The sequence below is a fragment of the Musca autumnalis genome, unplaced genomic scaffold, assembly GCF_047663935.1.
Source record: "Musca autumnalis isolate F117 unplaced genomic scaffold, ASM4766393v1 scaffold_1, whole genome shotgun sequence".
NCBI classification, from domain to species: domain Eukaryota; kingdom Metazoa; phylum Arthropoda; class Insecta; order Diptera; family Muscidae; genus Musca; species Musca autumnalis.
In genome coordinates, this window is record NW_027411644.1 from 101,476,395 (window position 1) to 101,493,772 (window position 17,378).

The window sequence follows — 17,378 nt, forward strand, 5'->3', positions numbered from 1 at the left end:
GATTTTAGCAAAATAGTTTGAGAACTCCCACATATTTTTTTCTAATTTTTAGAATCAAATCAAAAAAATATTTGCAACAATATTTTCCAACAATAAGTTTTTCTCTTTTGCTGTTGCTATAATATGCAATTTATGTACCCAATCTCTATAAATTTGGTATCATATTTTTCTACGCATTGTCTAGATTCCGCATATATTCTTTAATTTATTTTTTGAGGGTTTGTACGGATTCTGGGACAGGATAATTTGGATTTACTTCAAAATTTTTTTATTATTTGTTAACTTTCCGCGAAAATAACAATAAATTTAATAACTATTTAAACATCTACGAATAGATATGGACTGCTGTTAACGATTTATGCATACATTTTCTCATAACAACAAAAAGGTTATATTTAAATATTTTTTCTTTATATGAGAATAAAAACCGCTATAACTTTTGCGCGCATTGGCCAATTTCGTGAACGCGAGCAGATTTGAAACCGGATTTTTTTCCTTTACCTCTGTACCAAAAATCGTAGATGTGCTCGTAAAAAAAATTTTTAATTTTTTTCAAATGGAATTGTAAAGGAATTTTGTTATTCGCCATATATATTTTTTGAAGAAAAAAATATATTCATCAGAAAACAAAACTATTTCCCATAAAGGCTTCTTCATATAAATGACATGTAACCTCCCCTAAGTCCGAACGGCGTGCCGCACGCTAAAACCCCTTATAGAGGCGGTACAACATTTGTTAATATGGTGTGGTATTTTGATAAGTTGGAAAAACTAAAGCCATAATAAACATGTGTTTTTTGATTTCAAAAACAAGACATTGAAACAGCTTCTCCTTTTTCAATGAATTTCCAGCGACCTCAAACATATTTGCAAGAATTATACTTTCTGCGAGAAATAATGCATTTAGTCAAACATTCTAATTGAAAATCTAACGAGTTTTCGTTCATGTTTTCCAAAATATTCAATCAAATGTGAAAAAATTAGTAAAACATTTCATACAATTTCAAAGGAAAAAATTAAAATAAAAGCTACATAATGTTACTGAACAAAATTCCTTCAGTAAAAATTATAAGTTCTCAGTAATAAAAATTTCAAAACAAGTCTCTCAATTCATTGTCTTTTACTGAACATTTGTGTAAAAAAACAACATTCTGTAATAATTATCGAGTACGCAGACACACTTAATATTAGTTTTTTTTAAATTCTAATAATTTATAGACATTTCCTTATTTTGTTTACATTTATATTTGACACTAACGTTACAAACAAAAACAAATTCCTATGTGGTTGTTGTTGAGTTGTATTTGTTGTAGTTCTTACTTTACCTAGTTTGTTCTACCATGGCCTAAATGTGAGAACACAGTCAGCTCTAAGTCCCAATTTACATTAGGCGAGTTTACTTGCGGCAATTGTCAGTTTGATGGAGAGAGAGGTGAGGCATATGGTAACCCTTTGCCTCTCAGTCCCCTCTCTCACCTAGAAACTGACAATTGCCGCAAATAAACTCGCCTAATGTAAATTGGGACTTAGCTTAATTTTCCTGCTTAACTTATTTCTTCACTATGCCGCTTAGTTCTCGGTATCACACATCGAAGCGTAAAATTCATGGGCGCTATAAACCTAATTATTTCAATATATCAAATAAAATTAAAATTCTTAATATGAATTGTTCGTAAATAACACTGTGCAGCAGCATTTTTGGGGGGTGGAAAATTTCTTTTGGAGATGAAAGCCCTTGATGAGTATACTAGGAACCCAAAAGGAAATTTTCGCCATAGGTCAAGTTTCTGAGATATCGCGCGATGAAGTTTTTGATTTTTTCCCTATAATACTTGGGAAAATAGCTCCATATCTCTGTTTGGCGTTGTTGTAGCTTCGTTTTGTGGTGACATGTCTTCAGTGAAATCGATTGGCGAATCTTTTTGTAGAACGTTACATTCTTCTAACTCGATGTCTTTCATGTCCTTTTCGTCCTTTATTTCTTGAACCGTAGTGAAAGTACCACAAGATGAGATTTTTCAGCATCCCAATATTCTACAAAAATGTTGCTCAGAAGATTTTAGGTACGGTTCCCTTTGACAACTAATCGATTTTGTCCCGTTTTCATTGTCCTTTTTGATATTTAATCGGGTTTGGTTCAGAAATAAACTATGTTTTGTTTTTCTGTATATTCGTCATTGGGTATTTATTGGTATGTACACATAACTATTGGTTATTGCTTATGTAGACATCTGGGGGGCTTCTGAAATTTTTACCACAAATAGCTCTTGAAATGACGAACACGTTAATAACAAATTTTCTTGGAGGATAGATCCGGTTATCTCAATTTTGGAACCGGATATTCCGACATTAAAACCGATTTTTGAACCGGTTTTAAGTAACCGATTAAACTAATATGTATACCGTTAAAAAGGTTATAGAGTTGTCAATCAAATTAAATTAATTCGCTTCTGAAAACTTTGTTAGTTGCAATTCTAGAACAAAAAACCGTTTTCTTAAACCGCTTTTAAGGAAAAATATCAATACGCGCAAATATGGAGATCAAAGGCTGGGGGGTGAAAAATCTTTTTGGCGATGAAAGTCGATGAAGGAAATATTACGAACCCGGAAGGGCAGTTATGCCGCAGGTCAAACTTCTGAGTTATAGCGAAATGAATTCTTTCTTGACAAACTATACATACCTACATGACAAAAACCCTAACGAAATTTGATCGCGCCATAACTCAGAAGTTTGACCTACGGCATAACTGCCCTTCCGGGTTCGTAATATTTCCTTCATCGACTTTCATCGCCAAAAAGAATTGTTTGCCCCCCAGCCTTTGATCTCCATATTTGCGCGTATTGATATTTTTCCTTAAAAGCGGTTTAAGAAAACGGTTTTTTGTTCTAGAATTGCAACTAACAAAGTTTTCAGAAGCGAATTAATTTAATTTGATTGACAACTCTATAACCTTTTTAACGGTATACATATTAGTTTAATCGGTTACTTAAAACCGGTTCAAAAATCGGTTTTAATGTCGGAATATCCGGTTCCAAAATTGAGATAACCGGATCTATCCTCCAAGAAAATTTGTTATTAACGTGTTCGTCATTTCAAGAGCTATTTGTGGTAAAAATTTCAGAAGCCCCCCAGATGTCTACATAAGCAATAACCAATAGTTATGTGTACATACCAATAAATACCCAATGACGAATATACAGAAAAACAAAACATAGTTTATTTCTGAACCAAACCCGATTAAATATCAAAAAGGACAATGAAAACGGGACAAAATCGATTAGTTGTCAAAGGGAACCGTACCTAAAATCTTCTGAGCAACATTTTTGTAGAATATTGGGATGCTGAAAAATCTCATCTTGTGGTACTTTCACTACGGTTCAAGAAATAAAGGACGAAAAGGACATGAAAGACATCGAGTTAGAAGAATGTAATGTTCTACAAAAAGATTCGCCAATCGATTTCACTGAAGACATGTCACCACAAAACGAAGCTACAACAACGCCAAACAGAGATATGGAGCTATTTTCCCAAGTATTATAGGGAAAAAATCAAAAACTTCATCGCGCGATATCTCAGAAACTTGACCTATGGCGAAAATTTCCTTTTGGGTTCCTAGTATACTCATCAAGGGCTTTCATATTCAAAAGAAATTTTCCACCCCCCAGACTTTGAGTTCCATTTTGTGTCACAGTGTAATTAGTACAGAACATAAAAATTACAGCCAATTCAATCATTTTTAACTTTGTGACCTGAAGCCTCGCTTCGTTGTGGCCTGTCCTATTGAAAACAGTACAATTTCTCTTTTGCGCTTTGAAGGGAGGCGGAAAAATTAAGCATCAAAAATCCATTGTGTTCTCGTCTTATAGTACGTTTATATAACCGGATTTTACAAACCCACTGGGTTTTAAATGTGTATACGACAAATAAATCCTCATTAAGAAGGTTAACCCTGCAAAAGGCTATAATATAAACATGTCCTTAAGGCCGTAAACACATCCAACGTTTCAGTAAAATTGGACGTCATTTCTGATAGAAGAATCATGATGCAATTATTAAGGTGCAACAGAAACTACAACAACAAACCTATTTTGGTTGAAAATATTTCAATCTGTCATAATTTTTGTTTATGCTTTCATACGATCATGAAATTTCGTCCTGTAGCAGGGGCTTAAAGGCCTGGGTGCATAAGCTGCCTCGCCTTGCTTCCCTGCTACATCTCTGACAACAAATGTAATAGTTAGTTTACATTTACGAAATCCAATCGATTTCAATTGACTATTCCATTGCTTAAAGGTCAAACGAAATCCAATGGATTTCAGATGATTTTTCATTTGACATACAGTCTGTCGCAAAAGTTAGTATACACCGTTGAAACCAAAATGTATTAGGGATAAAAAGCACAATAACTTATTGAAAACAACAAACAATTAGTTTTATTTGAGAGACATTAAGGTCGTCTTCGGTAATAACAGTTAAAAGTGCCCAATATTTGCATACATTAGCAAATGTACGGTTCGAATCAAAAAAATACCAAAATTTATATCGCAAAATTTAGTATACAACGGAGAATAACCGTGGAACTGTTTAAAAAATTCTTGATATTTTTGAACAAAATGAAACTAAATCTGTACTTAAGATCAAAAAGAGTATATTAATTGGTTTTAATGGCAGTTATAGTACTTATTGTGACAAGTCCAACGTACACTGGATCGTAAAATCCACAAAAATTGGTCATCTACAAATACAACAACTGTAGCGACAAAATTCCGGGTGTTATGTCTTGTTTATGAATTTTTAAGCCATGAAATGCTCGGAAAAGCTCTAAAGTTTCAATATGGGGTGATCTTAATCGAATTTCGACTTGTCATTTTTGAAAAAACCTGAATTTCTTGAAGGAAACCCAAACTTTTGAGGCCGTTGTCCTTTTGAAACATGTAATAATCCTTAATCCTTACACATAAGGACTTTCTTTTTCGGTTAATTTTCTCACAAATTATGTCCCTTTTCACATTCCCACTAAAAATTAATAGTAGCAGAACCTCAAGTTCTGGTGTAAGCCCTACAGTGATACTCCACCACCACAGAATGATATGATAGCTAATTTAAAATTTTAATACAGAGCTTTCTCTGATGTTATAACGCATGGATTGTGCAAAAACGTTCTGAAAAGCTGTTTTCGCTTCACTTAGGACTAAAATACAACTAAATGGATCAGTTAGAAGTAGTTCATTAGACATTAGTAGTACATTAGACACTAGGGACACGAGAAGAATGTCCGATACTGATAAAAGGCCGGTAGGACAGTATAACTGTAGGGCTTACAACGGACCTTGAGGTTCTCCTACTATTTACTTTTGGTGGAAATATGAAAAGGGGCAACATTTGTTAGAAAATAAACTCAAAAGGAACGTCCTTATGTGTAAGGATTAAGGATTATTACATGTTTCAAAAGGACAATGACCTCAAAAGTATGGGTTTCTTTGAAGACATTCCCGTTTTTTCAAACAGGACAAGTCGAAATTCGATCAAGATCACCCCATATTAAAACTATAGAGCTTTCTTGAGCATTTCATGGCTTTAGAATTCATAAACAGGACATAACACCCGGAATTTTGTCGCTACAGTTGTTGTATTTGTAGATGACCAATTTTTGCGGATTTTACTATCCAGTGTACGTTGGACTTGTCACTATAAGTACTATAACTGCCATTAAAACCAATTAATATACTCTTTATGATCTTAAGTACAGATTTAATTTCATTTTGTTCAAAAATATCAAGAATTTTATACACAGTTCCACTAGAATTCTCCGTTGTATACTAACTTTTGCGATATAAATTTTGGTCTTTTTTGGATTCGAGCCGTACATTTGCTAATGTATGCAAATATTGCGCACTTTTAATTGTTATTACCGAAGACGACCTTCGTGTCTCTCAAATAAAACTAATTGTTTGTTGTTTTCAATAAGTTATTGTGCTTTTTATCCCTAATACATTTTGGTTTCAACGGTGTATACTAACTTTTGCGACAGACTGTATACGCAAAGGAATTGACAGTTAAAATCGAGTGGATTTCGTTAATGTAAACCAAGCATAAAGCGGCCCATACACTATCAAATTGGCGTGCCCCGCCGATGAACCCCTTACGTACATTTGTGCTGCAATCGAAATCTTAAAATTTCCCTCTAAAAATTAATAAACTTAATCTTTTTTTATTTCATCACAAACACAATGTTCTTTTTTCCAGAATTGCTTTTTGACAATTTGAAAATAAACCATGTTCATCGGATTGACTGAGTTTTATTTTGAAAATCAAAACTATTTTGATTTTCCACAATCTATAAAATTCACACACACATTCTCATATTTTGACAAATTTACACATACTACTACAAATGTTGACATCAAATTTTGATAGTGTATGGTCCGCTTAAGATAGAAATCGTATCGCCACGATCGGATTTGCCACTCGATTTCAAATATCAATTCCATAGCGTATATGTCAAATAAAATCTAGTGAATTTATAACTGAGATTTATTTGACGATTATTTATTTATTGTTGATAAGATGGATTCAATATACAATACAGCTTAAAATCCTCAATTAAATGTTTCATGTTTAAAAACGTTTTTCAAAACTGGTTCATTAACCATTCTCCTCATATTTTTCGCCACAATAAAATCCAAATGATTGAAGCTCAGATCCGGTACACGATAATCGCCAGCCAAGTTTTTCAATTTCGAAACTAATATGTCAACATCTTTGGGGCCACAGAGACCATCATTATTGCTAGAATACAAATAAGTCGGGGCAACAATGTTATCCAAATTATAATCTGTAGCGGTCGGCTGGCCATAGATCTGTTTATTTTTCTTCTCGCCATAATCCATTTGACAAAAGCGCCCAATATTGTGGTCACTCAATTGTATATAGTGTATTCCCTGATTACTTGAAGAACCGCCAGGATGAGTTTCAACCAATTCTTCTAAGGCTGTTAAATTTGTATTCGTATAACCTTCACCGGCAAATAATAACCACAAATTTTTACACAGGAATTTCAAGGGAGGATCTACACCACAAGCTGTATCACCCAAACGATTTATTAGACGATTTTGTGGCATCAATTCCATGTCAGCCAAAGCTTGATTAAAAATACCCCCAGGCGTTCCAACCAAAGGACGGAAAATCCTAAATGCCATTGAATTACCATGTTCAAAAAAGGCACAAGGTGCCAACATGTGGGCCGACTTGATTTTCTTATTATATTCCTTGCGTTCGGATAACATGACAAAGTACACAGTTGTGCCCTGTGAATGTCCAGCATAATGAATCTTACGTTGTCCTGTGTGTTCAATGATATAATCGATCATGCTGGGAACATCAATGGTACCGATTTCATGCCAATCAAAATGCCAAAATTTGGGACTGTTTAGGGATATAATTGTGTTATTGCGTGAATAGGTGTTACCACGAGCATTTCCCAGCCATACGTCAAACCCAGCGTCGGACAGCAAGTAAGCCAATGCATTATCAGGACCACCAGACAGCCAACAATCTGAATTGCTCATTAATCCATGTTGAAGCAAAATTGCAGGGCGATAGGAATCTTGATTTTTCAAATTGTTTGAATACGGTATGCGAAATAGATTCAAAACATAACCATCCGGAGTGGTAACAAAGTGGGATTCGGCGGGAAAGCCATTAAGGCGGGCACGTTCGTCCTAGAAGGGAAATAACAAAAAAAACTAAATAAAGATTTCAATTGTCATGTTCTGTATCATCTTACCGTCTTTATTATATCTTTTAGGAAGCATGTCACTGGTTCAGCATTTGCCGTTAAAACCGAAGTAAAAATTACAAATGCCAATAAAAATATGGTGGTTGCAGCCTTCATAGTTGACAAAAACCATCGGTGATTTAATAATGTTAATCATGCTCTTTTTATATACACAATGCTCCTTACTTCTCTTCATTCCTTATCTTGATTTGTTACATTTTAATCCCCACCAAAAGGTAGTTGTAATAAACGAGTCTATGTTGCAGTTGGTGGTTACAAAATTTATGACCAGACTTGCAATTAGTTATATTGCAGTTATCGTTAAAGTCTCCCGTATTGAAGGTAGTCGTACACTTACCTTGACAGCCGCAATATGTTACCGGGTAAATGACTAAAAACAGTAAAGTCACGACATCCGTTACTTTTTGTCCATATTCAAATAAACTTTTTTTGCACTGTTTCAGAAACTACAAGATTCGATTATTTTTGAAATTTTTACAACTTTTTCCTTTATAAATTTAATAATTTATTGAATGCCTCGGCACATAAGCATTGTGGCATTAAAGAATAAAGAACGATCTTCGATTGGTATTGTTTTTCCAGTTCTACACGCCGAGCAGGGCATGGTTCATCATTTTTTAATTTCATTAGATTTCTCCTTTCTTCGACTAGGTTCCACTTGGAAGTAGTTATCCATTCTCGTTTTTCTTTTGGGTATTGGCCTATTTTTTCACATATGCACAGAATATTCTCTTTTATCTGTTTCCATATCTCTTCGATTACATCGGTTCCAGGGTATTGGTGATCCGCAAATTTAATTATTTGATTCGTTAGAGCTCGTTGATAGTGAAAACACATCCAACGTTTGGGTAAAGTTTTCTGTCGTTTTGGCCGTTTTTGCACTGTTGGGCATGTTGCCGAAAAATTCAAATTCATTTGAAATATATGCCGGCAAACATATCAACGCTGGACTTTGGTGTCGGCGTTACAATGTTGTTGTTGTTTTTTTATCTCAACGCCCAACACAAAACTTTACTCAAACGTTGGATGTGTTTTCAGCTTGAGAAATTCATGCTTATCCAAGCCTGAATTTGTGTAGAAGAATAAAGAAATCCAAAAAGGGCAAATTTTTTGTCAATTTCTTTTAAAATTTCTAGACACGCAAATAATGTTTGTGTCAAATTTCTGATTCTCATTTTCTAGTTTGACCATTCAAAGGCAATACTAAGGTGACAATGCTTATAGAAATTAAATTAAAATTCATTAAAAATGAAATAAGTACATACTTATGTGTGTCACTCTTGTTCACTTGTTGTTCGAGTACAGACGTGTGCTTTTTCTTTCGCAATAACAAGTGTCGTTTCTTAGCAAATATCATCACACAGTTATCTTTTGTTACTTTAAAACACTGTTGGGCAGAAATGCTCGGCCTCATACACAAAAGTGTAAAAAATACATGAGTCTCTCGCAATTTGCCCACCATTGCTTTAAAATAAATACATCATTAAGCGCTCTCGCGGTAAAGAAGCCGATACTCATGGCTCCAGCATGAGTAGGAAAACTTAGCATTCCAACTCTCTGAGAGCAGAGAACCAAAACTATTTTCAGCCGTTGCAAACGATTGATGACGATAATGATGATGTCGAAGCCGCTGAAGAAACAATCATCGATAATGAGTCGATTAAAAATGAGAGAATACCACCGATACTTACTTACTTAGCTGGCCCATTACAGAACATTTGTTCCATAGGCCGAACTAAGAAAATATCTTTCTCTCTATTTGTTGCCTCGCACTCTGTAATACCGCGCCTTTTCATCTCATCATCCACTTGTTTGCGCCATCTATTCCTTGGCCTGCCAATTCTGCGTGCACCGCCAAGCGGTCCGTATTTATAGGCCTTTTTAGCGGGTTCATCATCGTTCATTCTGATGATATGGCCTAGCCAACGCAATCGCTTCATCTCGATACGTTTAACAATATTGATGTCGTTGTTTAGCAGATACAGCTCGTGGTTCATGCGACGTCGATATTCACCGTCAACGCAGATTGGTCCGTAGATCTTTCGAAGAATTTTTCTCTCAAACACACCAAGCACTCCCATGTCTGCTTGCGCAAGCACCCAGGCTTCCGAGTCATACATCAGCACGGGTAGTATCAGTGTTTTGTAGAGCGTTATTTTTGTTTGACGAGATGTGGCTTTGTTTTTAAATTGCTTACTTAAACCAATCTTGAAGGCTAATGGTGGTTCAGACCTAACGACCACCGAAGAACAATTAGTCCGGTGGTGTGATTATTTCACATCACAATCACAGACAACTAACAGGATCGTATCTGAAACTGATATACTAATTACCAGACGCAACCCGAGAAGAGCAATTTCAACGGATCCCCCAACAACAACGGAAATTATAGCTATATTGGACAATATGAACAATTGTAAGTCGGCAGGCCCAGATAACATTGCGGCAGAGCTCTTGAAGTATGGGTCTAATACGATAGCGGAATACTTAACTCCACTTATTCACAATGCATGGGTCAACAACAACATTCCAAATGACTGGAAAGAGGGTACTGTTATTACCAATCCCAAAAAAGGTGATTTAACACTCTGCAAAAATTGGAGAGGTATAACATTGCTGAACTCGATCGGCAAAATTATAGCTACACTAATTCTTCAAAGAATCCAACCTGTAATTGATGAAACGTTGCGTAAAGAGCAAGCAGGGTTTAGGCAGGGGCGATCGTGTGTAGATCATGTTAACACCTTGCGTATTATAATTGAACAATCGATAGAGTACAACTCCCCCCTTTATCTGCTCTTTATTGATTTTGAACGTGAATTCGACACCGTTTCCCGTGATGCTATCTGGTTAACCCTGTTAAATAAGGGTATACCAGAAAAAAATTGTTGTTCTAATACAAGAACTATACAATGGAGCAGAATATAAAGTACGTTTTAATGGCAAGGAGAGCAACCCTTTTAGTATCTCAGCTGGAGTGAAACAAGGATGTGTATTATCCCCCACATTATTCCTCATACTCTTGGACTTGGTAATGGAGGAAACAAATTCACAAGTTCCTGAGGGTATAAAATGGAATTTAAACAGCTTTCTTGGTGATATTGTCTACGCTGACGACATCTGTCTGATGACTCACAAACACTCTGTTATGGAAGCAAAACTTAAGAAACTATCCGAAAACGCGAATAAGGTCGGATTACGAATAAATTTCACCAAGACCAAACTAATATATGTTCAAAAAACTCAATCCCAATGACAATGGTACAACTATTGAAGATGTGTCTTCATTCAATTACCTAGGATGTACAATATCTAGAGATGGCGGTTCATCGAAAGACATAAATGATCGTATCAATAAGGCGCGATCAGCATTTATGAAATTATATAAAATATGGAGATCCAACACCATATCCAAGAAAACTAAACTTAAAATATTCAACAGCAGCGTCAAGTCTGTTTTGCTATATGGATGTACAACATGGAGCTTTACAAAAGCAACGCAACAGAAATTACAATCATTTATGAACCGCTGTCTGAGGCAAATTTTACGCATTTATTGGCCCAACTGGATCTCAAACGAAGCTTTATGGCAAATTTCAAACTGCAGTCCATTATACGTTGAAATAAGGAAGAGAAAGTGGACATGGATTGGTCACACGCTTAGACGACCACCATCAGATATATCAAGATCATCATTTGACTGGAATCCTCAAGGGCACCGCAGCCAAGGACGCCCACGTAATACATGGATACGATGTGTGAAACAAGAATATGAAGCAGCTCAACTTTCATGGAACCAAGTCAAGATGCCATCAAGATATAGAGAGAGATGGAGAGATTTTGTTAATGCCCTATGTTCTTCGTGAACGTTTTGTTTGTGTATATAACAATTGTATTAGCAAAAATTATACATAAATAAATAAAGGACATATATATATACTTAAACCAAAGTAGCATCTGTTGGCCAATACAATTCTTCTTTTTATTTCACAACTGATGTCGTTTGTTGTGTTTACGGAGGTGCCGAGGTAGACGAAGTCTTTTACTACCTCAATATTATAGGAACCAACTTCCACAGTCGGTCCGAGCTAAATGGACGCATTGCGCGTCGACACCATCAACTTGGTCTTCTCACCGTTTACCGCCAGACCCACTTTAGCAGATTCTCCTCCGACCTTCATAAAGGCATCAGTTACTTATTTTACTGATCGGCCCATGATGTCTATATCATCAGCATAAGCAAGTAACTTGTGACAATTGGTGTAGATTGTGCCACTTCTTTTGAAGTTAGCCTCTCGTATAACCTTTTCCAGCAGGATGTAGAAGAGATCACACGAAAGGCTGCTTCCTTGTCTGAAACCTCTTTTGGTACCAAACTCTTCGGAGAGGTTCTTTCCTATTTTAACTGAGGACCTCGTGTCAGTTTAAGTCATTTTCCAAAGCCGGATGAGCTTTGCGGGGATACCAAATTCAGACATGGCTTGGAACACCTTTGAACCCAGCGGGCTGTCGAAGGCTGCTTTATTATCGACAAAAATGTGGTAGGTGTCGATCTGCATCTCTTGGGTCTTCTCCAGGATTTGCCGCAGGGTAAATATCTGGTCAATGGTGGACTTGCCAGGTCTAAAGCTGCATTGGTATGGTCCAATTATCACGTTGACCATAGGCTTTAGTCGTTCACACAATATCCCTGACACGATCTTGTAGGCAATAGGGAGTAGACTTATGCCCCTATAGCAGTGATGGCCAAAAACACACATTTGCGGGTTATAACTTGCGCTAGTGTGAGTGGAAACGTAAACAATGCATTAACCGAACGAATTTACAGTGTACGTGTGTGTCGTATGCCCGCGGGCATAGGAAAGTTGTTGTTGGTGGCCATCACTGCCCTATAGTTAGAGCATACAGTCTTATCTCCCTTCTTGTGGACGGGGCACAGGATACTCAGGTTCCAATCGTCGGGTACTCGTTCTTCCTGCCAGATGGTGCTAACTAGCTGATGAATACACCTTATCAGCGTGTCGCCTCCGGTTTTGAACAGCTCGGCTGGTAAGCCATCGGCTCCTGCTGCCTTATTATTCTTCAGACGATTTATTGCTGTCCTTACCTCATCTTGGCTGGGCGGTATACATTCAATACCATCTTCTGGGATTGTGACTGTGGTATCTTCGTCGTCTTCGCTGCTATTGGATACCAACAGTTTTGAAAAATGTTCTTTCCATATCCTGAAAACAATATCTGTATCAGTTACCAAATTACCTTGCTGGTCTCTACAGGAGGATGTGCCTGTACCAAAGCCATCAGTTTGATGCTTGATTCTTTGGTAGAATTTTCGGACTTCATTCTGGCTCCTGTACATCTCGATTTTTTCACACTCCCGCTTTTCCATCTCTCCCTTTTTCCTGCGGAAAAGACGTTTCTCCTCTCTCCTTTTCTCCCTGTATCTCTCTCGTGCGCTACGCGTTGCTACGGATTGTAAAGTAGCCCTATATGCCGCATTTTTCTCTTCGGTGGCAGCACGACACTCCTGATCACACCATGGATTCCTTGGTGGAGGCCTCTGCTATCCAAGTATGGATTTTGCAGCTGTTTGCATGGAGTGGGCAATGCTTTTCCATTGCGCTGATATGCTATCGGGATGAGGAGCGCCTTGATTAAGCAATTGGGCTAGTTGAGTGGAATATCCTGTGGCTATCTGTTGTGATTGCAGCTTACCGATGTCTAACTTTCGTGTTGTGTCTGTTCGTACTTTGTTTGCTACGCTCAAGCGGGTGCGTACATTTGCTGCAATAAGGTAGTGGTCCGAGTCTATATTTGCTCCTCGGAAAGAATGCACATCCAACACGCTCGATGATTGTCTTCCATCTATCACAACGTGATCAATTTGATTTATTGTTTTCTGCTCTTGATACAGCCAGGTGCCCTTATGAATATAGAGATGATTAAATCTGGTACTGCTAACTACCATGTTTTTTGCAGCTGCAAGGTCTATCAGCTTCATACCATTGTCAGATGTTTCACTGTGGAGACTGAATTTCCCGACTGTTGGGCCAAAGATATTCTCCTTTCCAATTTTGGCATTAAAATCGCCTAGAATGATTTTAATGTTATGGGCAGGGCCACGGTCATATGTTCGTCCTTTTCTTCAGTGGGAGCATGAGCGCAAATAAAGCTGATGTTGAAGAATTTAGCTTTTATTCGAATTGCAGCAAGTCTTTCATTCACTGGGGTGAAGCTGGATACCAGATGTTTTAGTCTCCAACTAACTACGAATCCGCAACCAAACTCATGCTTTACGTCATGGCAGCTATGTATAATACAGTGCGCCACCTTTAGGTGTTGTTGTGACGCCTTTCCCAATCCATCGTATTTCCTGTAATAATAATTGTTCCACAAACATCCCATAAGGGACAAGGGAGACTTCTCTCATATCAATGAGTGCACCCCGATTCATTTTAGCTCAATAATATGGGACCTACAGTTTATCGCCGAGTCCAAACGGCGTGTCTAAGACACCACTTTTGTAGAGAAGTTTTACATGACTGAAATACTCAGGAAATGTCGCCAACATTACTGAGGGGTATATTTGAAAATTTGTTGATGTTGCCTGGCCTGGGAATCGAACCAACGAGCTTTAGCGTGCAAGGCGGGTGTGCATACCATTGCACCACTGTGGCAATGTCCTTTAATCAAAAAGTCCTTTAATCAAATCAAATTTTTTTTCTTTTTCCAGGGTACTAATGCCACATACAATATATTCTTCGTGAATGATTATGGAACTACGCAACATTACAATGCATTTGCTATGATACCGAATAGTGGATATCAGAAAACTGATTTTTCCCTAACCGTAACACAGGCGGATAGGTTGGACTATGAACATTTAGATTGGAGATCATTTCAACTTAAGGTAATTACAAACAAATTTATTCATTTGGAATCTGCGATTATAAAGAATTTTTTTCAAAAGATATTAGCAAAAGAAGTGGAAAATACGGACCATACAAGTGTAATTTCTCTACGCATTGACTTGATTAACTGGAATGATGAATGGCCAATATTTGAATATGACTCGTATGAAGTGGAGTTGTATGAAAATGTAACCTCGTCCACGGATATAATACAGATTCAGGCTACAGATCGTGATGTCGATGATGAAGTTGTGTGGGTATCGCTTTTCAAAAATTTGCATCTAATTATTATTTTAATATGACTATTTTTTTAGCCATTCTTTGGTGGGTAACATTGAGGGCATTACAATCAATCCAACTACAGGCTGGATATCCATAAATCAAAGCCATGTTTTTGATTATGAGCGTCAGTCGTTGATGATGTTACAAATTCAAGCCAAGGATACATTAATTACAGCCTCTGAACAAGGCCTACACACTTCTTATACCCAGCTGCAAATTAAAGTTTTAGATGTTAATGATGAAACTCCCGAATTACGTATGGTGGGTAAAATGATTAACAAGTAGGAAATTGTTAGTGTCTATAACATTTTACTGTTTCATTTCAGCCTCGCCTTATCATTAATGTTACCGAAAATGCCCTACCCCTAACATTAATAACTAATAAAATCGAAGCAAGAGATCCGGATACAACTGCAAATTTACAATTTGATATTCTTTGGTCTATGTCGTATGCCACAAAAGGAGGTCAAGAAGTTTCGAGCTCACTCTTTACGGAATGCTTTATTATCGAAGCCGTTGTGGAGAATTCAAATTTAGTGTATGGTCATTTGAAAATTAGTCCAGAATTTCAACATGAAATAGACTATGAGAAATATGATACAATATTCCTGGCCGTACGGGTTACAGATAAAAATCAGGAGGTTGGAGAAAATTCAGCAACAGGTAAGTGCATGATATTTGTATGCTCAACCCAAATATTTTCAATGATCTGTTCCTTTACTTGGAAGTTTTTAACCACTAGTAAGCGTATATGCCAAAAGACATGCAATCTTATCCGAAAATGTAGTTAAAACTAAAAAAACTGAAATCGGTGCTATAGGATCATACCGAAACATGGACCTATGTACATATGGTAATTTTCAAATTTCTTTTAAAATTCCATAGAAAAAAAATTAAATATTTTTTTGGCGAGCACATCCGCCATTTTTGGTACATGGGTTACGAAAAAAATCGTGGTTTCAAATCTGTTCGCGTTCACAAAATTGGATGCTGCACTCAAAAGTTATGGAGGGTTTTAATCTCTTATAACGAAAAAATATTTGAAAATTCCTATTGTGTTGTAATAAGATTATGTATATATGGATCGTTAACAGCATTTGACATCTATGCGTAGATGCTAAAATAGTTGTTAAATTTATTTTTATTTTCGCGGAAAATCAACAAATAATGAACAAATCATGGAGTAAATTTTATTTATTCTAACTCAGAGTCCATAAAAATCTCTAAACAAATAAATTAAAAATACGTACATAATCTAGACAACGCGTAGAAAAACGTGAGACCAAAATTATAAAGATAGCGTTAATAACTTGCATATTACAGCAAAAACAAAGAACGGAAACTTATTGTTGGGAATTATTTCAAAAATACATTTTTTGGTTAAGTACGAAAAATTTGAAAAAAAATTTTGGGAGTTATTCTATGATTTCGCTAAATTTCCATACAAATCCTGAAGTATTTTGCTTAAACTTCTACAAGAAAAGTAATTAGTCATCGTGAAAGTATATTTGCTTTCTATGATATGCAATAGAAATAAGAAGTAGAGAGTAATATTGAAATTACAATCAAAGAAAAAACATAGAAGTTAAAAACCGTATAATTCGCGAATCCCTTTAAATCAGTTGAGGTGCACGTGATTTTCGGATACAGGGAGTCCATGTCTATCAATATGCATGGATTTTCCCATGTTTCATTGAGCGGCCAAAGTGTGCCATCAGTTGCATCTTACTATTCAAAAAACCTTCAAGTGGGCAAAAATTACGCGATGTGCATATGAGTATAAGGTGCATCCGATTTCAATGGTCGCCTATTAAAAATACGTCAATATAACTTATTTTAGACAGATTCGCCAAGGACTGCGGATGTGCCACCACATTCTATTTTGGGATAAATAGGGATATTACTCCCGAATCTTTGTAATTTGTGACACACCTTTTTGGCAAATATTATAATCGCGTATAAAGGATTACATTTCTGTAAAAATAATCAAAGAAAATCGCGGCTCAATTCGCGGAATTCTCAAAATATATTTTTGCAGATTTTCCTACTTTCAGGGTATCTGTATCTGGCGTTTTAGTGGATGTATTCGAACGCGGAAGGGCTTATTAGATCGGGCACGTAAAAAAACTAAAATCACGCGGGGTTCAGGGGTACCTGTATGACAGTTGTAAATTTTAAAGCCAAAAAATAGGGTTTTTCCAAAAATTTACGCACCAAATTTTCGCCTTTGGACTCCTATTACTAGGGAGCTGTACGGAGCACACTCATGAGATATACATCGAACGACGTGGAATCGCGAGTTCTACAATCCTATATACTAGTTTCGATTATTATCGAGTTGCACCCTCTAATTATAAGAAAAAATCGAAAAACACTGAAATCAAAA

General features: G+C 36.5%; 2 protein-coding genes across 3 annotated transcripts in view; one reads left to right on the forward strand and one right to left on the reverse strand.

The window, feature by feature from the left end:
• The window catches only part of LOC141403646 (cadherin-AgCad1-like), a 99,993-nt gene that overhangs the window by 59,654 nt on the left and 22,961 nt on the right, over positions 1–17,378 (forward strand). For both annotated transcript variants that reach the window (XM_073986385.1, XM_073986392.1), the window contains exons 10-13: positions 14,533–14,709; positions 14,770–14,963; positions 15,025–15,253; positions 15,319–15,655. In XM_073986385.1, coding sequence (XP_073842486.1) covers positions 14,533–14,709; positions 14,770–14,963; positions 15,025–15,253; positions 15,319–15,655 — 937 coding nt within the window. The remainder of the gene's footprint in view (positions 1–14,532; positions 14,710–14,769; positions 14,964–15,024; positions 15,254–15,318; positions 15,656–17,378) is intronic.
• Positions 5,952–7,943, reverse strand: LOC141403688 (lipase 3-like). Its single transcript, XM_073986475.1, has 2 exons — positions 7,788–7,943; positions 5,952–7,722 (listed from the first exon to the last, which is right to left on the reverse strand). Exons 1-2 carry the CDS (start codon positions 7,893–7,895, stop codon positions 6,601–6,603), a joined length of 1,230 nt encoding a protein of 409 aa, XP_073842576.1. The 5' UTR covers positions 7,896–7,943; the 3' UTR covers positions 5,952–6,600.